Source organism: Notolabrus celidotus, chromosome 19 (assembly GCF_009762535.1).
Source record: "Notolabrus celidotus isolate fNotCel1 chromosome 19, fNotCel1.pri, whole genome shotgun sequence".
Taxonomy (NCBI): Eukaryota; Metazoa; Chordata; class Actinopteri; order Labriformes; family Labridae; genus Notolabrus; species Notolabrus celidotus.
In genome coordinates, this window is record NC_048290.1 from 4,517,111 (window position 1) to 4,544,140 (window position 27,030).

The following is a 27,030-nucleotide window of genomic DNA, read 5'->3' on the forward strand; positions in this document are numbered from 1 at the left end:
GTCTGAGCATTGACAGAGGCGGATGGAGAGTTTAATATAGTGGGAGATTTACAGTCTTAATGATATAAGCTAACATGGTAGCTTCAGAATAATAAGAATGCACTGATATTATAGTGGCATCAACTTCCTTGCCTTATGAGAAAGTAAGTGAGGAAGCTGGAAGAGTAAAGCTGCAAATCTGGAGCTCCACTAAAATTAGAGCTGAGGTGCACATATGGTAAACTCTCTCCCTGCTTTACATTCCTTTACACTTAACGACACACACACACAGTAACACACAGCATACCTGGCAGGTGGTGAAAGGCTTGATGCTCCACAGTAACTGTGGGACGTCCTGGATGGACACCTGGAGGCTGAAAGTGTTTCCTCGGAACAGCATCATTTTGGGCTCCTCCAGCAGCCGTCCGCCCCTGCTGCGCTCGCCCACTGCAACCTCCTGATAAGATGAAGAGAGGTGGGGGTTGTTATTTCCGAGAGGTGGGTGGGGCGGGGGGTTAGAGAGGGGGAGATAAGAGCTAGATATTTTTTTTATATATCTGATAAGCTCGAAGTGTACCAAGCCAGGACTCACAGGTGCAGCTCTCAGCTTTTAGAGTACAATAAAAAGGTTCTGTTGATTCATAATTAAACAGGAACAATAAACACGTGTCTCAGAAAACACACACCCACAAATCTGAGGCTAATTGTTTTTGGTTTTATGTCCCTTCTGTTGGTGAGATAACGTGGAAACAGAAGCACGACTGTAACTCTTTCTAGGTTGAAGAGTTAAATTAAAAGAAGTGAATCAATTTGCTGCTTAATCGAGCGTCAAACTTACTGTCAGATAATTTTACGATTAATTAACTGCTTTTATTTGATTTGAAAAAGTGAAGTATTTTCAGAATTTGGGGACTCTTCTGTGACAGTTCACTAAATTTGGGTCTTAGTCTGTTGGTTACATGAAGAAAACACAATGTAGTGGACAGTTAAGGAAGCATATTGTGTTCATTGGAGAAAAAAAATTTCTTTGTTCACCACAAGTAAAATTTTATATGTTATACAAAATCAACAAAAAAAAGAAAAAGATATTAAATAAAGAAATAATAATAATAAACTTTATGCACAAAAAGGAGGATAAACATAAGAAAACAAGGTAAATAAATGAAGAGTATAAATAAACAGAAAAAGAAAAGCATCTTGGTTTATGTTTAGATCCCATTATTTCAATAATCTCAGAATAACAAGACAAACTTGTGACCTCAAAATATATTTTGGAGCATTTGCGTGAGTGCAGATTGTTGTGGTGCGACCTCTTTGCGACTGATGCTGGATTAGTGATGCCTTATGAGAGATGCAGTGTTGTGAAGTCAGTCAAGAGCAAAGTGTGCTTTTTTATCAGGCACTACTTCTGTTCAATCCATCACAAAACGTCAGCTTGTCATGTAACTTTCAATGCTGATTTCACATAGATTAGTCTCCATCACTCCCTTCCAATGTGCATCATTGTCATGTGACAGAGAGCTAACTAGTGTGAAATCAGAAGAGCAGAAAATGTAACTCCTGTAGTTGGTGATGGAGATGAAGATGTGGTGCACCAGCGTCAAAGAAGGCTCACAGTTTTCAGAAAGAGTGGTTGCAAGACTTTAAATGGCTCTTCCATGAAAATGGCACAATGCGTTCAGTGTAAAGCCTGTGGGACACAGGTTGAAGGTAACACTGTGTTCAAAGTACATCCTCCTGTTATTTCAGTGTCTGCTCCTAAATTTAGATGGTGCTCCTAACTTGAAAGTGGGATCACTAGTGCTGCTGAGTAAAAAAGTTACAGATGCCTTAAAGAGAAAAATGACATTTTTTTGCAGCCATGCACTATATTTAGACACATTTAACCCTTTTTATTAATTAATTTATTTGTATTTTTGTATTTATCTGATTATTTATTCTTATTTCATTCTATTCTTTTAATTTTTATTCTTTTTTATTTGCTGGAAAATATCATCATGAAATGTTTTCCTATATTCACTCTTGGAAATGTTGCTTTTTCAGCACTACCTTTTCCATACAAAAGAAAAGAAGCCCCTCAGGACCCCCCAAAGTTTCAAACAACGTCCAAAATATACATTAAACCCTGCAAAATAAACAACATTGTTAGTTATTGACAATTACTTAACTATTTTTGTGCAGTTTTTACCTGAAATAGTGAGTATTTTTCATAATTTGAGGATTCCTCTGTGACTAAAAACTGAGTTAAGATTTTGGTCTGTGTGTTTTATGAAGCAGTCACACTGAATTTTTAATATGGTGACATTTCATGGAGCAAAATTTACTCCAGAGTTGAAAAAAAACAGAGGATGATGACCTCAGTGATGTAGCTGCCATGAAGCAGTGTTTTCTTATTTTTTGTTGATAAGTTTTAAGAATAAGTTTGAGAAATGTTACGATAACATTAGCACCCCTTAACACAGAAAAATGAAAGCGCCTCAGGGCCCCCAGAATTTTGAATAACGTCCAACCTAGCACCCATAGAAACCATGAAAAACACAAGAAAACAAACAAACAAAAAAAACAATCAATGAAGAAGTCCCCTCCAGGAGCTGTTAGTCGGTGTGTTTATTGGGTTTCAAGCCATGTTTGTGCTTCTTGTCCCCCCGGGGGTTCCTCGTCTTTTATCTGCCTGTGCTCTTTGCACATTTTGAGAAACCCTGTGACCACGAGGAAGAAAAAAAAAAAAAAAAAAATCAACCCCATACAAACAATGAAAACAGTGTGGTGCATTGTTGGTTTCTTTTTTTTTTTAAGCTTCAAAAGTCATCTAGCGTGATTGAAACCCCCGAAAGTTGAAAAGCTCGACTGCGGCCTCCCAGGAGCCACCGCTGCTCACAACTCATGACCAGACACAAAACAGATCAAACCGACAGACTGCAGGAGCGACAAACTGACTCTGCTGGAGCCGAAAAATTGGATAAAGAGAGCAGCTAGAGTTGTGCTCATGAACAGAGGGAAAAAAATCAAAATAAAAGTCTTCTGTCAATATTTCACTTTTGGCTCCCGGCTTCGTCATATTGTAATATTTCCAGATCTATGGACAACAATAACAGCTGTGAGCATGTGCTGGTGTGTGCTCGCATGTTTGTGTTTACATTTTGTGCCTCCTGACGATGATGCAGGGGAGGAGGGGGGGGGGGGTTAGAGTGTGAGTCCTGTATGCACGGTGCTTATCCAGTCGGTCTCTGAGCACACAGAGAGGGGAAATGCAAAACATACAGGCTGTCTTGAACCTGATCAATTCCTGCTGCAAGCTCACAGGGGAAATTAATTGTTGTATGAAGCACAAACAAAAGCCAGCAAAAAGGGAAGCAAGTGCACAAATAACCACGTCTGATGGAGAGGTGGAGTGGATTAGCTCACAGCAGCTACATCCAATTTCAAGTTCCAAGTTTTGTTAGCTGCACAGGTAGAGTGCCAAACAACTGCACCATCAAAACGGAGTGTGTGTTTACGTACAATATGGTAGGGGTAACAAGGCCAAACTTTTTAACAGAGCACAACTGCGATGAACCCGTGCGGCGTCTAAGGATGTGTCTCAGACTAACGTGTTCAAATGCTTGTCATGTGGAATGCAATGTGGAAACACGTTTAATTAACAGACAGCAAATTAAATTACGCAAAGAAAGGGCAGGGAAGCAACCTTGGAGCATCTGTTGTCTTTGTAATTAAAAGTCCCTCTTTGTCTGCTAGTCATCAAGCATCTCCCAGTGGCAATGTTACTGAGCAGGCTGATCTTCAGCGGAGCAAAAAGAATCTTCAGACAGAAATTCTTCCAGGCAAAAATACACCAGACACATCCACCAAACCCTTCTAATTAAAATTTCTTATATCACATATTTAGATCAGAATATTCACATTCTGTTGGAGGCCTGGCCGGTCGGACAATCTGTCCACTCCTTCCCTGCAGACTGAAGTAGCCCTCCAGACATGAAGAAAAAGAGTGCCATGAAATTTTTCAATTATGACTGTTGTTCCTCTAGTACCACCGTGACACTGACATTTGTGGTTTTGGGACAAATGTGAACAAACATCGGTTGGATGCACAGCTGTGTCATTTGGTACAGGCATTCATAACAAGCTCAAGATAAGCGCTAACAATACTGGATCCTTTAACTTCTAATTACAGTTCTGCCAATACAATGTTCAAAAACTGGCCATTAGAGAGATATTCAAGATATATCTGCATTTACAACCCAAATTATTATAAAGTTGGAAGAGTGTTCATAAAAGTAGAATTTAGGGTCGGTCAAGTAGTCCAGAAGTTGAATAAACTTCAACTGACAGCATTGTGAGTGCAGCTACATAAACATCTGAATCTGAGGACTCATTGTGCTGTGGATGCTGAGTGTTTAAAATGCTGAGATGCATGGGTACTGCTGTTAGTGGACACAGGCCCTAACTGTCAAACTCTGCTTTAAGTATTGTCCATTAACATTTTGTTTCCCAAGTATGACTGCATCCAAGTATTTGCTCTTTCATAAAAAATATCTGCAAAACTGATGACAATGCATGCTTTGTTTTTAGCTGTTTTGCAAATATTAGCATGTTTACACTTCAAACTACCAGTCAAAAGTGTGGAAACACCTTCTCATTCAAGGGTTTGTATTTATTCTAATTATTTGAAACACTGTACATTAATACTGAAGACATCAAAACTATGAAAGAACACATATGGAATTATTTAATTCACAAAAAAGTCTTAAACAAAGCAGAATATGTTTTATATTTTAGATTCTGTAAAGTAGCCCCCTTTTTCCTTCATGACAGCTTTGCACACTCTTGGTATTCTCTCAGTCTGCTTCCTGAAGTGGTCTCCTGGACTGGTTTCTAACCAACATGAGCCTTGCCAAGAGTTCATTTGTAGAATGACTTGCCTTCTTAATGTGTTTGAGAGCATCAGTTGTGTTGTTCAGAGGTAGGGTTAGTACACAATGGATAGCCCTATTTGACTACTGTTGTAATCCAGATTATGGCAAAACCAGATTATTTCATAGTTTTGTTGTCTTCAGTATTAATCTACAATGTTGAAAATAATTAAACTGAATGAAAAACATTGAATGAGAAGGTGTGTCCAAACTTTTGACTGGTAGTGTATATAACACTGGAATGAGTGTGTGATGGTCAGGTCCAGCCTTAAAGGCAAAGTGAGAGAACCGAACACAACTTCCTTTGTTTCTTTGTCATATTTGTGATTCAAACCTTGACCCTAAAAGGCAAATGGACTATGTTGAAGTTCTTCTAGAAGAAGCCCTCCTCTCCTCAAAGAAGGCTTCTTCAATCCTTGACTAGCAGGTGGACAGAGCTAGACATGTAAGCCTTGACCAGCTCCATTCACTGGTCAGTTTAGAGCTGAGGAAGCTTTATGGATGAGAGGTCAAACATCTCCAAGAACTACGATGAACCCATGTAGCCTTTTTGGATCAAGCTTTGAATAGATGAGTGAGAACCTACATAGATATCCAAGATTTGTGTGCATTCTCCTGTCATATACTGCATTGTTGCACTCTGCACCACTCAACAAGTTGGAAGGAGTGCACTTTGGTCTACAATAAAGTTTGTTTCTGCAAAGTATCAGGGTGTTTTCTGCTGAAATGTGAGTGCTGTGGATCTCCTGTCTGAAGTGAAACAACGCAACCATACACTATTATGTTCCCACCACCCCAAGTTCAAAACATTTGATCTGTTATATCTCAATGTTTCTGCCCAGCGTACATCTTCCACACTTTACCTGAAATGCATGAGGCGTGTCGTCCACACAGTAGACCCTGAGCGTGAAGCCCAGAGAGTTGCTGTTATCTGGACTACCGAACACAGCCAGCCTCAGACGCTTGGCTGCCTCCTGGTTCAGCGGCTCCCCCACCAGGGCGTAGCGACCTGGATGCTCCAGCAGCACGTGGCACCTCTGAGCCTCCAGTAGACAGTAGCAGGACGTGCTCTCCTCGTCCACTGACATCACTTCCTTTAGAGGGAGGAAGCATGAGCAGAGAAGAGATTCAGTCTCGGAGCATTAAAGCTGGGAGACATAAATAGTTCATTTTAGGGTTAATCAGGAGAACAGCTTCGGGAGGTTTTCTTGCCAGGGGTTTTTCGATTTTTTTGTTTGAGGATTCGGCTCGCAGCGATACAGAGTGGAGCTGATTTATGAATGTTAAAAACACTGTCAGAGTTTATCTGCAGAGGGAGAAGGATTTTAACCACAAACTAAAAGCTACAAAGTATACAGGCTGTGTTATGAGAGTCTGCGGTTCAATAGGGAAACACTCTTTCAGCCGAGTACCCCTCCACTGGCTCAAAATATTCCAGGTTGTAAAAAGGCGAGTAAAGAGGGCTGAACATAAGTGTGTGATTCCCTCAACAACAACCTAATCATTGAAAATAATACTCTTTGGTTTGCTGTCTTCATGCATTTGTTGGTTAATTTCCTGCTGCAAAGAAGAACAAAGGTTTGGAAAGGTAAAAAAACAAACACCAAAACATTTTCTTTCTGATGGCTCCACCTTTGAGTCTTGTTCTGCTCGGGGACTCTGCCTAAGAAAGTGACAACTGTGGCAAAGTGTTGGCTTATTGGTGGATTAAGTTTACACTCTGCTCTCTGATATTGACAGCCCTTGTTTTTTTCATGCAACATGCTTCAAACCAGATTAAATGCAAACCACATCCACAGTGGTAGATAGTAGGAATGAATCCAAATCTCGAAAGGCATGTAAAATGAGATGGACAGATATTTTTCAAATTCGAATATGCTCCATCACTTGGATATTTGAAAATGAAAGTACATTTATAAGTTATCTATTTCATCTGTGCATGAGTCTCTGCAGCTCCAACCATCTTCCTCTGTGGCTTCGTTTCAGTCAAACCTCCACCATGTACATCAATAGAAAGCCAAGAAACTGTAGTTTTACAAGAAACCACCTTCATGGCCTTTGTCACTCTTTTAGCCAGACGCTTAATATTGCTTAAATGGAAATCCCCCCCCACCTCCTTTCCTATATATATTGTGGATAAAGGACATGTTTCACTTTATGAAGCTGGAGAGAATCAAACACTTAGTGGGAGGCTCCCTGAGGGGATTTCACAGGATGTGGGACTCGTTCTTTAAGTATCTGCAGGAGGTGGACCTCTCTGAGATCCCTGATTAGGTGATTACCTATTTTAGCAATTTTCAAAAGTGATGTTGAGGGCGGCAGACAGACCAATAACTATTTATTTATTTTTAATTGTATTTATTTTATTTATTTTCAATTTTATTAATTGTATTTATTTTGTTAATTGCATTTATTTTATTTTATTTTATTTATTTATTTATTTAATTTATTTAATTAATTAATTTTATTTTATTTTATTATTTTATTTTATTTTTGAATGTATTTATTTACTTATTTATTTTGCCATTTAATAGAATATATATATTAATATATTAATTTGTATTCACTTCTCTATCATTTAAATTTTAATATGATCTGTGTTGTTGTTGTTCTTCTTGTGTGTCACACTGTCTGTATGCTGTATGTTTTGTGTTGTTCACATTTAACAAAATGTCAATAAACATATCTGTGAAAAAACAAAGAAACTGTAGTTTTAGTGGGATGTATTAATTTCATAGTGTTAAAAAAGCTCCAGTCAAAAGTTGTTTAATTTAGTCCACATTATTTGAGATATTCACCAGATATTGTGGACCCTGTCTCTCTACACGCTGGCAGCAGGCTGCAGAACTAATAAAGTATCCGTGCGGCACTGTCTTGCATTACTGGAGGCGGCATCAATGGTTCAGTTTACATTAATAGTGCATTATAATGAAGCTTAGGAGCTTTCGTTTTCACTGTATGCGTTCATTTCCTTCATTTCAACACCCAGTTGTAGTTTCGTTTGTCTTCATAGGGAAACTCAGTCTCACACTGAGGAAGAGAGGTAAAGGATGGGAGGAGCTATCGCAGGCAGACAGTTCATTAAAACTTTAGAAAGAAACAGATTCAACTTCAGTATGAAGAGATAGAGTAATCTGATTCTGTCTGTTCTTATCTTTTATGATAATTGTTGCAAGAAAACAAACCTCTCCAGGTATTAGCCACATCCAGTTCAGGTTTTCTATCTGAGTACAGATACAGATAATGACGTCCCTACACGCCCTTAGCAGCATACTAGATCAAATATGAAACCACATTTTCCTCAAACATCCTCTCTGTCCTTACAGTAACTTCTTCTCCATCTGATTTATGTTAAATATTTCAGAGAGTTTTGGTTTTATTCGTTATTTGATGTTTAAAGATGATTGACTGACACCTCCGTTGACTAATGCAGGCTGCTGCCGCGGCACACTTCCCTGGATTAGCAGAGCCGAGGAGGAACAGTGAGAGAGAGAGAACATAACAAACGCTGACACGAGAGTCATTGAACTTCCCGTAACCCTGAGTGTCTGCTTCGAATTTACACAAGAATCTGTTCTGCTGTGGACTGTACCGACCCAGGGGATCTTTGACGTTTGATTTGTAAGTGAAATGTGTGTTTTGATTAGACAAAGAGACGTCAGTCCCCCGGCTCCACCAGCCAGATCGCTTCTGTTCACGCCCTGCCTCCACCAGCGCTCGGGGCCCACCGAGGCAGAATTTTGGTTACATCTCACAACGGGAGAAGACACGTGTGGTCCATATTAAGACACAGTCAATGCTTTTTAACATGAAGCTTTATATTAATCTATAATTCAACTCAAGACACAGCTTTGCTCTTGCAGTGAACTTTGATGTAATTGTGTTTTTGAAACAGTTAAAACTGCTGAAAACAAGAATTTGAACTTTTTATTTTTCACTAAACTTCTGAAATCTGTTTAAAGACACCATGAGTAGTTTCTTGTATATTATTTTGACTCCTTCGGATGAACTCTGTAGACTGCATTTCCCATGAGCACCATCACCCACTGTCAGTGGCTCATGCTGAAACTTGCATTTGTTGTGGAAGCAAATTAATGGAATTACAGTTTTCTCTTTTTATACTGCTTTTCTATTTTAAGACATTTTGCAAGATGCAGAGTGATGACGTCATGTTTTGATTTGTAGGTACTTGGAATGTCAACAATAAATCGAGTATCGATTAATTGATTGTTAAGAACTTACTCAAACACATTCTTTTGTTTCGATTTTATATCACGTGGAACAAACATCATGTGGTTTCATACTTCGTTCAGCTATCAGGGAGGTGTTTTGAGTTTAAAGCATGTTTCAAAAGGTGTTGCACACAGCGGAGACCAGCAGCCTGTTGCACCAGCTGTGCATAAGTTCAAACGTAGCCTAGTTTGAACGTAAATTCTCATTTAGGATGAAGTTTACACTCTACTAACGTTTTGGGCGTTGCACCAGCTGAGATAGTTCCAACGTAAGCCTAAGTTGCAACTTAATTCTTACACTTGGGTCCTAGTAGGTGTAAAGTCCTCCGTACAGTATATCGGCTGCCATGGCGCGTCGTTTTGAAAAGTGGGATGATGAGGAGATACAGAGGGTCCTCCCAGCTATATGACATCTGCAACCATAGACTGTATATACGCGATATCCACGAGAGATTAAATCCTTTGGAAAAATATGATGACCAAGATTTGCTCTCCTATGATCAACATATGTTGTAGTTGATAATTGTACCACTCGATGTCACTGTTATTATACACACACCGTAGATTAAGGATTGAGGCTGTAGTTATCACCTTGCTTTAGTTTGTTTCAGCCGTTGGTCAGTTCTGAGACGATTAGGCACGAAAGATAACAATGCATCAAAAGTGGTGCTTTCCTCTGATTGGCTGCTGGAAGTGTAAACGTCATATCTGCGACAATGTTTTGGTTAGTTTGGACGTTACTGTCTACTAGTTAAGATGAACCTTACGTCTCCGTGGTGCAACCAAACTATGTCACAACTTAAGTTACAAACTAACTAGTTTCAACGTATGGTTTAGGGAGGACTTTACACCCTAACTTAGGACTCAACTTATGCACAGCTGGTGCAACAGGCTGCAGGGATGCATCCGGCTCGGATGGTGGTGAAGCTTTCAGGGGAGTGTCTGCCCCCTGGTGGCTGGCTGCAGTATCGGTCCAAAAATCCGTCTCGCAGTCAAACTTTAAAAAATAAATACACGTTGTACGAATGTTTCTCCCATCAGTATGCTGTGGTGATATGTAGTTAGTATTTGACTGTTTTGTGTTCAAGGCCTCTTTTTTCTGAAGAGTTTCTTTTTCGTTAGTTATTAGAGTTTAAAAAACGGGGTTTTACTTCCTGTTTCCTTTGATTCACAGCCGCCGTGGAGTGAAACTTCAAAGACACAGCGTCTTGTGACGCTACGCTGTAGGGCGGAGCTTGTTACAGTGGCTTCACAGGCTCTGGCTGCACAATGGCTGCACCCAGGAGCGGGATTTTTAGGCTTCAGAACCGTACAACGGGTAGAGGCGGAGCAACGCTGTCCATTTTCATTTACAGTCTATAGTGGAGTCGCTCAGCCGGGGGCTGCGGCTGAGTGACAGGTCTCCACAAGCGTGTTTTTTCTCCGCCGCCGGACTGATTATGACACAGTTGAGCTCCTGGCTGACACCTGACTGCGTTCATGTGCTTGTTTTTCTCAATAAGAACTAGTAGACAGAAAACTGGACACTGTGAGTCTAAAAGCACACGGTGTAACTCTTTTGTTCTCAAAGAGCAGTGAATCATTTAGTTGCCTCCCTCCTGTCCTGCTCTTTTAGCTAGCAAAGCCCTGTTTGCAGAGTTTCTCCGTCTGAAGCAGAGAACTTACGTCTGTTTGATAATCCTGCTGCAGTATCAGCCATGGAGGACAAATCATTATGTCAAAAGAAAATCATCTAAAAGTAAAAAAACTCCTCCTGCTTACTGTCTGACCTCTACTGCCGAACTTTACCAGCAGAGCTCTGAACTGAGACACTTCAGGGTGAGTGACGAGTACTGACTCAGCTTTATTCTGACCAGAGCACAGACACCAACTTATCTTACTTATGATAACTTGTCTCTTATAAATCGTATTTTACTATGTAGGTCATGAAGAGGCATAAGTACAAGAGTGACACTATTTTAATATCAGTTGAAGACTCCTCACTGTGCGTTTCAGAAGTCCACAGCAGCCTCAGGGCGCTGACTGCTGTGGCTATTTGAGTCGTATTGTTTGTTGCTGGATGTGTTTTCTGAGTGTTTTCTGTCAGGTCTGAAGGAAAAAAAGCCAACGAAGAAAATAAAATGCAAAGCAGTAATGGAACAAGCCATGAGGGGCTCTTTTCCTGCTTTTTACTGTAAATTTATGAACTGACAAGCTACTATTAAGACACAGACAGTAAACTGGAAACTGTCCCTCTTGCACACATTCAGGATGAGGGAAAGTGCGAAGCTGAATGTGGGCCAGATGAATAATCGCACATCTCACTAAACAGATGGGGATACAGTAACACTGACAAAACGGATTAGCGAGGTGAAGTCGTATCCGATGGCCAATTGCTCATCATCTCGTGCTCAATCCGCCCTAAATCACCTCTGAGACAGAACTGTGACCCGCAGCTCCCCTCTGCATATGGCCTGGCTGAGGCATAAAAAGCAATGTGGGGTAATTTAGTGGCCCACGGATTCCTAAACCTGCCCCATTAGCGCTGCAGCGGACATGAAGGATCTCCATGACATAGCTCATCCCCGCCGGGCGGCTGGGGAGAAATGATGGAGTCAAACTCTGGCGGTACAAAAGTGCAAGCTTTAATGGGGATGAAACTGTGAGGGAGACGGAGCGAGAAAAAGGGGAAGAGACAAAGACATAGGGGGAGAAAGACCTCCATCTCACATTATATTACTAATTCCAGAGATTAGGTTTTGAGTGAGCATCCTTCCTAAGATAAAGGGCTCATTATTTCACTCTGACAGAGACGGGTCACAGAGTTACATTTTCTTAGAGAACATCTCCTCTCCTTTCTCTCTCTCTCTCTGAACCCGCCTGTCTTTCTGTCTGTCTCTCTCCTCCTTCTCTTCTTTTCTCTCCTTTCCGATGGCATATAGCTCCCATCAGTGACAGTCTTTTGATAGCTCCCTTTTGTGCAACACGGCTGCTGGCAAATTACATCTGTGTAAATGTCACGCAGAGTGAAGGGACCAGGCTGGGAGGGAGCCACGGGCCCTTCAAGGTCACACAAACTCCACGACTCGGGGGTCACTCCGCCTCGATGAGGTCCCCGAAGCTTCTTGATGAGGTTAGTTAAATATTAAAAGAGCATCTTAGATATGTCGACTGTGCTGCCGCTGTGCCAGATAATGGATAGAGGGTGTTTGGATTGAAGTCGGATGTCTGAACAAGTCTCTGTGAGGCCGGGGAGTAGCTCTGCAGGGCGAGGTTGAAGGACTTTTCAGGAGGTGTGATTTTACTGAGAGAGCTATTTGTGAGGGGGAAAAAAAAGCTCCCAGCAGCGATCACAAAGATAGCACTACACTGTATTTATAGACATGGAGTCTTGAATCTTTTAGAAAGCACACACTTGGCAGGTTCTGACCTCACACTGAGGGTTTCAGAACGGACCAGCTACATAAACTGTAGAGCAGCATCTTGTGAAAAACACTGGACATTTAGTTTATAAGCAGGACAGGAATGCACATCTCACTGGGTTTACCCAAGCTGCAACCTTTGGTCTCAAAATATGAAGCCCATGCTAAAGTGTTATAAACTGCAGTTCATCGAGCGTCCACTTGAGGCTTGCCGGAAACCACATACACACCAATTCAAAAAAGACGATCTTTGCAGCATTAATAAACATGTTTACAGCCTGGTACAAAATCAGCGTACCTGTACGTAGCTCTTTGAATTTTTTTCTAACGCGACGCTTCAGAAGATATTAAGATTAAGAGTTTTTGCCCAAATAAGGACATGACTGACTTGATTGAGCTGCACCCCTGGCGGGAACTAGGGCTGTCAACGATTATTCTAAATTCGAATATATATTCGAATATTAAAAAAAAACTGAGATTCAATTGTGAAAATTAATATTCGCTTGTGGAAAAAAACACATCAGCGGCTGCTTTGCAAGTGGGCGCACTGCATGACGGGTCAGGAACAGGTCACAGGAGTCACACATGCACAGCGTGAAGCAGACGGCAGAGAGAAATCTTTCCGTCCCCGGATCCTCAGTGCGCTCTGAACACGTCTTTTCCTCCACTAGGAACATAGTGAATAAAAAGAGATCTGGCCTCTTCACATGTGAACTGTCTTCTTCACATGTGGACTTTCTCGTGTTTTTGGCAAATAACCTGTCAGTCCTAAGACCCTGCATTGACAGTGGACTAAAAGAGCCCAACAATCAGTGACACTGGGTTAAATGCAGTTTTTCCTCTTTTTTTCATACTAGCGCCAAGAATGTAAGTGGACTACTTTTTCGTTTTTAACTTCAATTAATGTTAATAATATTTGCTTCAATCACTGAATGAAGCCTGCCTAGATTAGGGACAAGAGGGACCTTTAATTGCTCGCACAATTCTTGTTCAGCACTCACTCAGCGCATTACGCACAGAGAGGGGAGGGGGGCGAGCGAGAGGTCTTCAAAGTGTTACGGTATAGACCATTAGGTAATTTACTTGTTTTGTAATGTGTAGGTATGTTTTAGGCATGTTATATCTTAAATAAAAATACATAAACAAGTATTTATGTGTCCTTGTATTAGTTCGTCCACCTGTGATTGACATAATGCCCACATATAGATATTCGAATGGTTCAAACCTATGTTTTTTTTTAGAGCGAATATTCGAACGTCACTTTGGAGCAATTTTGACAGCCCTAGCGGGAACACATAGCTGTTGGCTAGGAGGCTCAAACCCCGCCTCTTTACCTCACACTCCGCTTGGGTTGAGTTCAGCATTTCCAACATGGCTCCCGCCTATGATCGGCTTCAAAACAGCGCTCAGGAACAGATGGATGACGTCACGGATACTACGTCCATTATCTATACAGTGTTGCGGCAACACTGTCCAGAGTATGGGGGTGTGGCTGTCGAGCTACAGGTGGGCGGACCTTCCTGGTCACGTGACCAAATTATCAATGAGACGGTAACGCTGTGGTCCTGATTAGCTCAGGCAGACACCTGCTAGAGGAGCGAGAAGAAAGAGACGCCGTTGTCAGAAGCCGTAGAAAGACATTCTTGGGAAGTTTTCCCTTTTTTTCGTGTGTTATAGATGTCACCTTAAATATGAACTGTCATCCGAAACCCTGAGGGGTAACGAGAAGGAAGCAGCGTGAGCTGGTCCCGGAGCCGTGAATGGTGTCCTGGAAAGAAGCCGACACAGGTAAGGTCCGCCTTTTCCCTTTGCCTTTTGCTCGACAGTCACCTGATTCCTTCTTTAGTATGGCACGGGCAGCTAACGCTTGGATGCCCTAGACCGAGCTCGTGCCAGGGTTGTGTTGCCGTGACAACAGTCTATAGGTTTACCTTCTATTTTCAAGTCTGACAAATTAGGGTAAAATCTAGTCTCATTTTTGGAGGGGAGAAGGTTTTAAACTGTGTTCCTGCATGAAGACTTCCATGGCATTCAGCAATGTGCAGTTTCCATGCAGATCTGCAGCTCTTTCAAGTATCATATTACTGCCATCATGCCAGCTACCTGTACAGTGGTTCAGCCCAGCCTACAGTTGTTTGCTTTTCTGTAAAAATGTGTCTTGATTAATGAAATAAAACAGGTGGCAGTATATTCTCTTATTCACATACATACATATTTGAAATGTTGTTTTATTTTCATTGATGCTATCCCCATTTAACACTAACATTCTGTTTGTAATCAGGGACAGTGTGTCAGAGATGTCGACCACTTTCCAAACCGGCTCAAATGAAGTAGAAACATCAACGTGTCAGGAAACACATCCTGTCTTTCAGTTTTGATGAAATAATCACGTTAGAGGTGAAAGGAGGACGGAAATGATTATTGTGACAGTGTTTCTTCAAAGTAATTTTCCAGCGGTCGATCATAACCCATTTACACAAAGATGCTATTTCACACTTTTTTATGTTTCATATAAAATCCAAAACATGCTGATTTCACTGTTCAGAGACATCGGTAAGAGAGCGGTTTTAAAAACTCCCCACAGAAGAAGAAAGAAGAAGAGTGCTCATGAGCTGAGGTGCTGAAACTGTGCAGCTCTGACTGAAGGTATAAGACCCCTGACAGGCTGCTGTGTTTACAGATGGACTGTTATGAAGATGTTTGCATGATCGAATCCCACCTACCTCCTTTAATAATTATACAATCTTTTCAGGCACAGTATACAAGATGCTTCAGAACAACTCCATCTATGTGGATGTGTGAAGCAGACTTCCCTGTCATGAGTTGCTCTTGTTGAATTATGTTTATTCTTCTTCCTGTGTTATTTGTACTCGTTTCCCCATGTTTCATGTCTTGTGTTCTTGTATTCCTTGTGTTTGTATTTTTAGTTCAGTCACCAGTTCTGTTTCCTGTTTTATTTTGGATTACTTGTTTATTCTGTGTTTGGTTTAGTTTCACTTCCTGCCCTCTTGTTTCCCTCCAATTTGATTGCACTCATTAGTTTCACCTGGGTCTTATGTCACACCTGTGTTGATTACACTGTGTACTTTCTCTCTTTCCTCTTTCCTGTGTCAGTTCATTGTGTCTTACCTGTTGGACTTAGGATTTATTTATTTATTTATTAGTTATATTTTTGGGCTTTTTGCACCTTTATTAGAGTGGGGAGGACAGTGGACAGTGCTGGAAACAGGGAGAGAGTAGGGAATTGACATGCGTGAAAGGGGCTGCAGGCTGGAATTGAGCCCGGGCCAACCACTTGATGGGCATGCAATTTAGCCATTAGGCCAAATCCATGCCCAGGATTTAGGATTTTGAGTATGTTTTTGTAGAACTCCTGATTTTTGTTCATTAAAGCTTTTACTTTTTACTCTTCATTTTGGGTCCTCTACTGTTTGTTCCCCTTAAACCATCCCATTCCCAGTGTAATCTGATATGAGCACGGATGTTTAATCAACTTCTTAAATTAGTTGGTGAAAAATCGTCTTGTACATCTTGTTTCTTTAAAGATTTTTTGGGGGACAGTCTTACTTTTATTGATTCAGATTCAGTTTCAGATTCAGAGAACTTTATTGATCCCAGAGGGGCAATTTAGTTTGCAATCTACCAGCTCGTCAAATAAACAACACTAACACTAACACTAACAAACAGCCAAACACGAACAGTCACAACACTCAACAGTCAACATGTCAGTGACAACAACAGGGCAAGATTGGGCTTATTTTAGGAGTAAAATAACAGGTGTTGGACAGTAGGTGCAGAGAGACAGGACATGAAGGGAGCAGAGAGATTGGGAAGACATGCAGCAAAGGGTTGAGGCTGGGAGTTGAACCAGTGACCGCTGCGATAAGGACTATAGCCTCCATACATGAGGCATTTGCTTTACCGCAGAGCCAAACAGGCACACCAAGTCTTGAGCGTCTTTTTAATGGCGGCCATGGACAACTACACATTTTATCAACAGAGAAGTGCTCACCTGGTATAGACTGGTGATTACAGAATAAGGAAATACATGAACTTCAAGACATCATGCTTACAAAACAGTGAAGACTAAGGGTCCAACAATCTGTTTACATATTGATGTCTATATATTTCATTCTCTGGTTTGGACACTGAGTGAATATTTGTGTCATATTGGTCATAAGATAGAAAAGGTGTAGGACCAAATGAGTGTAAACTTCTTCCCAGCATGCACACAGTTTGTTTTGTGTTGAATATGGCAGCTGATATTGTTGTTTGAGTTTATTTTGTCCCTTAAGGCTGATTTATACTTCTGCGTCTCCCCTACGCAGCAGGGGCTGACGCGGACATGAGCCCCACATACTTGTATGCGATGTGTCCGTGTCGCGCAGCAATTCTCTGCCGAAACACTAGAGGGCAGTGCGGTCTCTCTGATAGCCGGTCGCCTGCTTCCTGTCCCGCTACGATCTCTGTTTACTTTTCCACAGAGATTCAGAGCGTGTTATGTTAATCTACAGCTGATACATGTTGCTTTTTATCATACAGACATGATTACATGAAGAATAGAGAGGAGGAGAGGAAATACACGGCCGATGTGCGGCCGATGTCCGGGATCCAGGAAGTGTTGTAAATGCGGGAAATACAAAGCCGCCGAGCGGACCAATCACAGGGCTTGAGGTCCGCGTCGGCTCTAAGGGGAGTTACATTTTGGAGGAGGTGCACGTCAGCTACGTGCGTAGGCCTCGGCGTAGGTACGGGAGCTACGCGGACCCCCGGCGTAGGGTACGCCGTTGATTCAACGCAGAAGTATAAATCAGCCTTTACTCTTGTTGTTAACTTTTATATCTACTCTAATTTTAATAAACATGATTCAAAATAAAGATATCAATCAATCAATCCCTCAATTGATCAACATGATACCCATTTCTTAGCATCAGTCACATAGAAAGTAGTGAACTTATGGAGCTTTTTGAGTTTCTCTTACATCACGCCTTGCAGAAACGTTCGAGTGTAATGAAACCCTAACAGTCAATTCTCAACCCTCCTTATATTTCACAAACAGATGCCAATAATAAATGACAAAAACAAATAAAGAAAACAGAGGCGCCGAACAGAATTATCAAACATATTTGTCTTTTGTTCTCACTGTCATGTAAATTGTGTTTGTTGTGTTCAGAAATTCATTAACAGCTGCACTGCATTGAGCGAACTCACAGAATCATGAAAGAGGAATGCTTTAAAATACCATTATCATCTTATCAAGTGGAAAAAGAAATGAATGTTTCACTGACTAATAGCAGTCATTTGCATTTGCCCTGACATTTCTTTTGGATGTATGACAGCATGAGGTAGAGCTTGAAAGGCTGAATTTTTATGCAGAATGACGAATCTGAGCTGGCAACCCTGAAATCTGCTCCGTGCTCGCATGACTACACTGCAGGATGAAAATGTTCATCAAAGAAAGTTGTAGCAGTTTTATCGCTGCGTATTGATATTCTGGGTGTCTGGTCAAAGCAGTGTGTTTGGACTTGTTAACATTCTGTGTTGATGTCACAACAGAGAGTTTAGAACCTGATAATTACGACTGAAGGTAAATAGAAACAGCTCACCTCCCACTTGTTCTCCTGTATTTGTCTCTTTAGCCGGATGGTCCAGTTGTCAGGAGCGACCTCAGCACAATGGGCGATGGTCATGGCTATGGGACAGGTCAGGTCGAGGCCGGGTGGGCCGTACGTCACGGCCGGGCTCAGAAAGATCTCTGGGCCGTCCTCTGACACAGCACTGTAAACACACACAGGGGCAGAAGAAGAATATATTAAAACACAAATATGGCTGATCAAGCTAATTTCAGATTGCTAGCTTTAATGAGCTAACAATTAATACACAGTGAATGAAATACAGAAGGCAGCTTTTAGATGTTTGAAGGGAATGGATAGAGTACTGACACGACAGCTAACATATTCAAACGGCAGCTAATGTTTCAGATATAAAGCTGAAGGTGCTCAAATGCTGTTGTGATGCTAACTTGTAACTCAGGTTGTAAATCCACAAGTAGAGTTTCTGACAAATGTTGTCATTTCACCACTTCTTGATTAAAATGCATCTAAAAAGACGAATGATAGTCAAATTCAGAGAAAAAATTTAAATATTTCAACACCTATTAGCGACAATGGCTAATGCTAGCATTCAAACAATATCCAACTAACATTATGTTATCTGAGACACAGCTAATCTAGCATAGTTCAGATAATAAGCTTCAATAAATTACCTATTAATTCACAGTACAGTAAGTTGCTGTTAACTGATGTACACAATTTGATAGGGTACTAGCATGTTAGCTAACCTAGCCGCCAAATTCACATGGCAGTGATCTATTTCTGACAGAGTTCAGGGTGCTATGTTGCTAACTTGCAGTATTTGATGGTGTACACCAATATATTTAGGGTTACTGAACATTTCAAACATTTCACTTTAACACTTCTATATTAAAAATGTTAAACTTCAGAGAGACATCTACGGTAAAACAACATTCTTTGATACCCATTAGCTACAGCAGCTAATGCTAGCATTCGACCACTTCTAAGTAAAGATTATGTTACCTTATATGAAGCTAATCTTGCTCATTTCCGATTTTTGGCTTTAATAAGCCACTTATGAATACTCAGTGTATTAAAGCTGGGGTTGGTAGTCACGGAAAACTAGCATTAATTTGAATGTAGCATTTCCTCAGGACTCCGTCTAACGGCCTCCAAAACGACGCCCCCGCTCACATGCCGAGCGCCGCTGATTCACCACCATATGATTGTGACTGATTCAAAACCGGTCCTCAGCACATTGTGTTTTACTACGTCAACTCATGTCTCACTCAGCGGTAAGAAAACACCAAAACATTCTCATAGTGAGAGTTAAAAACACAAACATGAAATGTACGCTTTGCAGGAGGCGGGCAGAACGGCAGGACAGGATCTGATTGGTTTCATAATTTGGCTCCTGATGGCAGGGATTGGTTGGTGTTTTCCCAGGTTTACTCTGGCTGTAGATAGCAGCTTTTTTCACTCTTTTTTAAAGAACACATTATGTATTGATTACCATCAGGACATAAAGATCATTTTAACCAGTAGAACAAAAAGTGTATCTAAATCTGACTACCAACCCCAGCTTTAACTACAGTAGGTGGTGGTTAGCTGTTTGGAGGTAAAGAGGGTGCAAAGTGAGGCGGTGAAATAATTAAAATATGTTCCAAACAAAGAATCAAACCGACTATTTATCAAGCAGAAGAAATATGATGGTTTTAAATCATTATAATGATTACCAAATCACCCTGTCGGGCTTCAGTCCAGTAAAAAAACCTGCTGATTGTACATTATTCCTTACATAAGAACATTATACAACCCCACTTTAAATAACAACACCGCCCCTTTAAGCTCTTCCATCTGCTTTTTGATGCAGTTACAAACCAGCGCCTTTTAGGACAGTATTAAAATGAAGGCATAAACACCACCGCTAATGAATCACTGCTTTAAATGGGTGTTCGTGTAGCAGAGTGTGACCCTTGCCTTGGAACAAAGTAAACTCAAATCCTGGGACACTCATAATGAATCAATCCCTGACTAGCTGACACACAGACACACAGATAGGGGAAGATTAAAGCACCAAGACTAATGGACAGTGGGGCTGGGGAGGACAGGCTCTAGCACACAGCGTGTAAGCTCGGCGGGTCGATGGAGCTTATGAAGCCTGCTCTGCCCGGCCCGGTGACAGATTAGCTGGGCCAAGCTGCTCTTGGCCGGGGGCCCAATCTTGGCTGGAAGCCCTGAAGACTGAGAGCAATCAATGGGACCACCATCAGTCATGCAGTTGGCCCGGCTGGACACCTCACACACACAGGACACAATATTGGTGGGGTTGTCACCGGAGCAGCGTGGATATTTCTCAGTATCATTAATACAGCTGCAGCAGGGACAAACTGTGACATGATGCATCTCAAACGTGCAAAGTGGAGCCACACGTGTACGCACACAAACGTAGGAGACACCCGCGGAGTGAAAAAGCGTGGAAAGTGTGATTTTTATAGGTTCCACTTCTCATGTTGACACATAAAAACTGAACCAGCTCACTCCATATATAACTGAGTCAATAGCTGTGTTCAGAGGTCAACCCTACACAAATTCTGAGAGGGTTTCAAGTGTGGAGCTTGTTTTAAAAAAAAAGAGCAGTGGCAAAATAAATATCCAGAGCAGTCCACATAAATATGGAATATTTTCTTATTTTAAATTTAGGGTTATTCATACTTTTGTCCCTTAAGTGCAATTATGAAAGCCCAGACTGTATAAATAATGGACGTAGTATCCCTGACGTCACCGATCTGTTTCTGAAGTGCTGTTTTGAGGCCAATCGGCGGCGGCAGCCATATTGGAAATGCTGAACTGAAAAGAACATCTTTCAAATGTGTTATGAAAAATATCACCCCACCGTACAGTGTGTGCCAATCAAGAAATGAGCTATCCAGACTACACTTGTTTTTTTGTACCAGGCTGTAAACATGTTGTGGTTTCCGGTACTTCCGGAGCCAGCCTCAAGTGGACGCTCAATGAACTGCAGTTTTTAACACTGTAGCATTGGCTTCAATTCTTGAGGCCAGAGATTGCCGCTTGGGAAAGACCCAAGAAAATGTCTTTGCAGAGTTAAAGCTCCTGTGAGGAGTTTTTTAACTGCTTATGAAACAGACTGATATTAAAGGTGACATATCATGCTCTTTTCATCAATATATATTGGTCTAAGAGGTCCCCAAAACATGTCTTTAAAGTTTATGCTCAAAAAAACACTTTGAAATCAGATTTTGGTCTGCCTGTAAACCCCTCCTTTTCAGCCCTCCTCAGAACAGGCTGTTTTCTGTGTCTGTGCCTTTAAATGAGAATGAGCTCTCTGACCACGCCCCCTCAGGAAGTGGATGTGTCCTCAGCTCTCCAGCACGTTGATCTAATGTTTACATGTTGGCTGCATATACACGGCTGCTCACAGACCCGCGTTACTTCAACCCTCTGAATCTGATCCAGAATCTGATCCTGACGGAGAGGCGCCTGCAGCAGGACCTTTCTGAACCATTGGTCACAGATTTAGTGTTTCTTGTTGTTTTACTTGTCAGTATTTTGACGTGTGTCTTGGTACACAGCTACGAACATGTAGCTATGTGGCTATGCTAACTAGCGCTAGCACTTTTCCATGTAAAATAAAAATCATCCACTAGATCTTCAAATCTGCAGACGTGGGGAGTAAAACCGACCTTTGTGTTTATTAAGACAGCCTACAACTAGCATGCCTCCCTCCTAAGCTCCTTGTTAGCACACATGTGTGCAGGGAATGGAAAACAGAGGAGGGATTGAGTTGTATTTTATACAGTCTATGGGCTGAACAAGCTCCGAGCTCGGACTCCGTTCCAGACCGGATGGCGTTGTGACGTATGAAAAACACTGAAAACTGAAACGGCTCGTTTCAGCACACATTTACAGAAAGGTGGAGAAATCAGAACAGGGGGAGAATGGATTATTTTCATTTTTGGGGGGTTTGTAGACAGGGACACATATTTCAGGTAGAGAACCATTAAAAAGTCGATTTTGCATGATATGTCACCTTTAATACTGACGCCTTTTAAAGACATGTCAGAGCAAAACAGACCATAAGCATAGAGATTGATATTTTCTATATAGTTATTAGATGTTAAAAAACACAGTGGAGGGGGTAGTTGTCAGGTGTACAGCAGAATTAGTTCCAGCAAAGAAGAACAAAAGGTGGACAGTCAATTTATTTGTTTTTTTATTGTTGGAGAATGAAGCTGAAATGTCAAAATAACTTCCTCCTCCATTATCAAAGGAACATTAGTTCACCTAATTTCTTTTCCGGCACTGATCCTAAAAGTTTTGCAACTCCATGAAAGTCAAATTAAAAAAGCTGGTCAACAAGTCCTTTAACTTTTAAACTCTCCTGATTAAAAACAACACTTTGAGAAGAGACAAACTTTCTCTTAGTTTCCATTTGTTCAATAACTACCTGTTAAAGCAAGAAGAATGTTTGATACAGACAGAGGTGTGAAGGTGAGGTGTGATGTATCCATGTGTGTGTGCTAAGATCTCAGTGTTCCCCAGCGACCCAGTGTGTGTGCGGGTTGATTTCGTATGAATTGCGATATCTTAACAGTTTCTGCTGCCGAGTTCTTTGTGAAACTGGATTCTTCATTAAGCTGTTACCAACAACACTAAAAAATTTAAAGGGGTTATGATCCGCTGTCTAAAAATAAAATCACACATTCAGACAGCTCCGTGGCCCTGCAGCTGCACTTTTGTGCTAATCAGCCCCCCGGCTCAGAGGAAACCAAGGTTACCTGCTGCTGACGCTATGCTAATTAGCCAGATTCCCTGCAAGCAAAGATTAAAGACTGTTATTTAGCATCTCTGATTGTGCTTATGAGAACAAAGAAATATCACTCCACCATAATACGTAATGTGTAGATAGGTAATTGGGGTTATTCCTTAAGTCTTATAATTGCAGTATACACAACACACCTCTCTCCATTTTTCACACAATAATATTCACCTCGACATTCATTCTTTCCCCCCTTTCATCAGACAACAATTACAAAGAGCATCTTGACTCTGCCTCATTAGTTATCTACAGGCTGTTCCAAGCTCTCACAGAGGAGGTAATCAGGATTTAACGAAATAAAAGAGAGGAGACGGAGCTTCAAAGGCGTCACTTATGGCGGAGTTAACATTTCAAGGTAAAAGATAACTACGCTAAGATGAAATAAGTGAACACAGCAAAAAAAATACCCCAACAAATTATCATTTAATCGAGCTCAAGCGGGAAACCTCCTGGGTTGAAAATGAAGCCAAAGTGGACGATCAGAAAACTGCAGTTCCTCCAGTGTCCACTTGAGGCTGCAAAAGCCAAGGAGTCCTCATTAGAGCTCATATTAACCTACGAACACTATTGCCTGGTGATTTTCACCCGAGCAAACACATTTACATGATTTTATTATGTTGCGTTTGTCTGAGTGTCATGGGTCCCTGGGTAGCTTCAGCATCATCTTTGACGTCTTTGAAGGTGTTGGTGTTTCCTCACTCCAAAACCCGCTTTTTTCCTACAGGCATGTGTTTGGGTGATTTTCACCCTTTTTTTTTGTTTCTCTCTCCTGCAGCTGTTTGTGTGTCAAGGAGACTCAGCCTTCACCAGGGAAGTCTCAAATTTTCAGTAATTTTTCAGCATTTTTATAGGTTCCCCCCATGATACATTTTTTTTTCATTTTGTTAAACATGGCACAGTTTAAAATAAAAGAACACTACTCTAATTTGTCATATTTTGATATATTTTGATAAGTACTTTTTATTAGGTATATTATATCAGGTAAAAAAAACACCCGGCGTCAGTGATGGTGTTACTACTTTAGCAATAGTGTTCTAGGGTTTTAAAAGCTCATTGTATGCAGCTATTGCATGATTAGAGGTGTGGCTGAGTTGACAGACTGATGGGCATGTTGTTGCTGTTTGCCAGGAGGCTACAGGCCCGCCTCAGCTCCTCCCCCCCTGCCTCTCCTTTGATTGCTCAAAGTTAGATTGAGCTTTCTCTTGTGATGTGGCAAGCACCATCTTTGAGTTTCTTAACACTTCTACAGAAACCAACAGGTGACATCACTGAGACTACATCCATGATTTAAACGCTCTATGATCTCATCATGCAGTTTAAAATTGGAGATGAATGTGGCTTCGTTGTGCGGCTTCCAGTGGAGGCGCCCCCTGCTGGCTATTAAAGAGAATGCAAACAAAGTCTAGAAAGCATCTTAAATCATGGTTGTGATTTGGCACCACAAAAACTGTATTTAATTTAGAAGCTAATGTAAAAATATTTAGCATGCCACCCTAGACCTGCTGATTAGATCAGGCAAGCCACATCCTTGTCCTCTTTTAAAAACACACTTTTTTTAACTGTGCTTTCTCCTTTTAACTCATCTCTATCTTTTTAATTTCTGCATGGTTTTTATGATTGTCTTTTACTCAACTCATTTTAGTTCTCTTAAACCATTGTCATGTGCTTTTGTGTTTTTTCTCTCTCGCTATGTCTTGCACTCTTTAAAGCACTCTGTAAACCTGTTTTTAAAAAGGTGCTTTATAAATAAATGTATTATTATTATCATTATTATTTAAGACTGATAAAGTGTTGATGTTGATTTGTTTCTGCTGGACCTTTTACTAGGCTGCTGTTCTGGATTTAAAGCTTTAAGACTGTCCCTAAAAATGAGGGAAGTCAGGTTTTCACAAAAGAAAATCTTGATTAAACATTTAATGTTAGCTCAAATTTTCAAAATCTTTTTTACAGAGGGCTTCAATAAGATAGGGAAACAAAAGAGTCTTAAATGATTTGGTTTGGAAACAAAACTGACATTAATGGAGGCAAAAATAGGATGTTTTAGAGGACATAGATGTACAATATATATCTATAAAAAACGCAAGGATGTAAGGACGACATTAATTGTCAGCTCAGCTTAGAGGTTGTTTCTAACGTTAATTACATATATTTTAAATCATGTAGAGACTACAATTTACAGAAAGCCCAGAGTGAGACAGGTATGAGTGGCACTCATATTTTAGAGTATAAGGTGACTCCTTACAAAGTCGAGCACGATACCACTAAACTCTTCACTTCAGCCTGTGTGAGTGGCATCATATCAGGGTTACCTCTTCACACGTTGTGATTCTGTCATAGGTATACCAACAGCTCCACCATCAAGCTGTGGAAGATCTCCCACTAAACCCCGTCGCACAGCCAACAGGATGAACACAACCCCCTGTGAACACCTGAAACTAAACCCGGGCTGATCGATTTCCATTCTTCTCCGAGGAAAGCGTCGACTTATGTAGATGGCCGGGGTTTTGAATGGGAAGAAAAAGGATCCAATTTCTCCTGCGGACTCTGCGGCTGTCAGAAGATAGGGCTTTGACTGACAGCTCAGTGGTGCACGGCTCCTGCAGCTTCTTAAACGACAGCCAGAGAAGTAAACAGCATCGGGCTTATCAGAGCAAAGCAGGAGCCTGGAGGGCAGCAGCTTGGCTGGATTGGAAAGGCTTTAGGCGAGGGAGTGTATTACCCTGACCACTAACCGAGCTATACGCCAAAACCTATAACTGACCTTTGATCTGTATCTTTACCCAAATGATCCCGTAGACACTTTGTGGCTCGGTGGAGGTGAGGTAAAATTCCACTTAATAATAAGAGCAATACTAAGGTGTTTGAATTGCACCTGTCATGATACAACAATAAGCAAAAACAGATGCACAGGAAAAGAGAATATGATTTAAACAAGGATCAAATACAGTGCCATAATATAAAGATGGAAGTATGATTCATGATGATAGTTAGACTGAGATTAAATCTAAAGAAATCTAAATGAAAACCCTAAATAATAAAAATAATGTCCTACATGCAAAGTGCATATTTTCAAACCAAGTGAAACCAACATTTAAATATGTTTCTAGCTTCCTGTTTAAAAATCGAGAGCTACCTTCCCTTATGTAACCGGTGGAAATCTGCGTTGTGTTTGTTTAAAGTTGACTAACGACCAACACCAGGACTTCGTTTGTTCTGCGTTTATTCTCTCCCCAAGGGATAACATACAAAAGGGGAGAGGGAAGGGGGCAAATCAAATATAAAGGTCAAGATACCAACAAAGAAGAAAATGACCGGAAGACAAGGCTGCACTTCAAAATACTTTTGGGAAAAGAAATATACAAAGAGGTTCTACACACACACACAGGTATACTTTGTGTAATTATAATGAAATAATAATTAATACTGCATTTTTAACCCTGTTACACTTACATCATCTATAGTCTTTTTTATTTCTTATTTTTTGGGCTTTTTTTTGCCTTTATTGGATAGGACAGCTGAAGAGAGACAGGAAATGTGGGGAGTAGAGAGTGGGGGAAGACATGCAGTAAATGGTTGACCGGCCGGGAGTCGAACCGGCAACCTCTGCAACTAGGACTATAGCCTCTATACCTAGCCTCTTAGACCACTTAGGCCACCAGCGCCCCACATCATCTATAGTTTGTTCAAAACTTCAGGTATAGGGTGCAGACTTGGCCTAATGGTGAAGTTGCGCGCCACCTGCATGTAGTGGGTGGCCCGGGTTTGATTCCAGCCTATGACCTCTTTCCTGCATATCATTCCCCCACTCTCTCCCAGTTTCCAACACTATCCACTGTCCTCTCCTCTATAAAATAAAGGTGTAATATATATATTCAGGGAAACTCTACTTAAAGCAGCGGATGGTCGCAGTGTTCTTGAAGGCAACTAGCAACAAAGGAGTTAGCCTGTTAGCTTTGTCTTTGCATTCTTACAATGTAATTCTATGGTTAACATCTACACTGTACAAGAAATTACTTTTAATACACAGTTGAAATGCTAAGTTTTTGACAGCCTGTCTGGTTTCTTATTTGGAACTAGATTTTCACACCCTAC

At 41.0% G+C, this 27,030-nt stretch overlaps 1 protein-coding gene across 1 annotated transcript in view; it reads right to left on the reverse strand.

The window, feature by feature from the left end:
- The window catches only part of unc5da (unc-5 netrin receptor Da), a 389,274-nt gene that overhangs the window by 22,146 nt on the left and 340,098 nt on the right, over positions 1-27,030 (reverse strand). The window contains exons 13-15 of the mRNA XM_034710336.1: positions 18,129-18,300; positions 5,753-5,983; positions 287-436 (exon numbers count right to left, since the gene is read on the reverse strand). Of these exons, the coding sequence (XP_034566227.1) occupies positions 287-436; positions 5,753-5,983; positions 18,129-18,300 (553 nt within the window). The remainder of the gene's footprint in view (positions 1-286; positions 437-5,752; positions 5,984-18,128; positions 18,301-27,030) is intronic.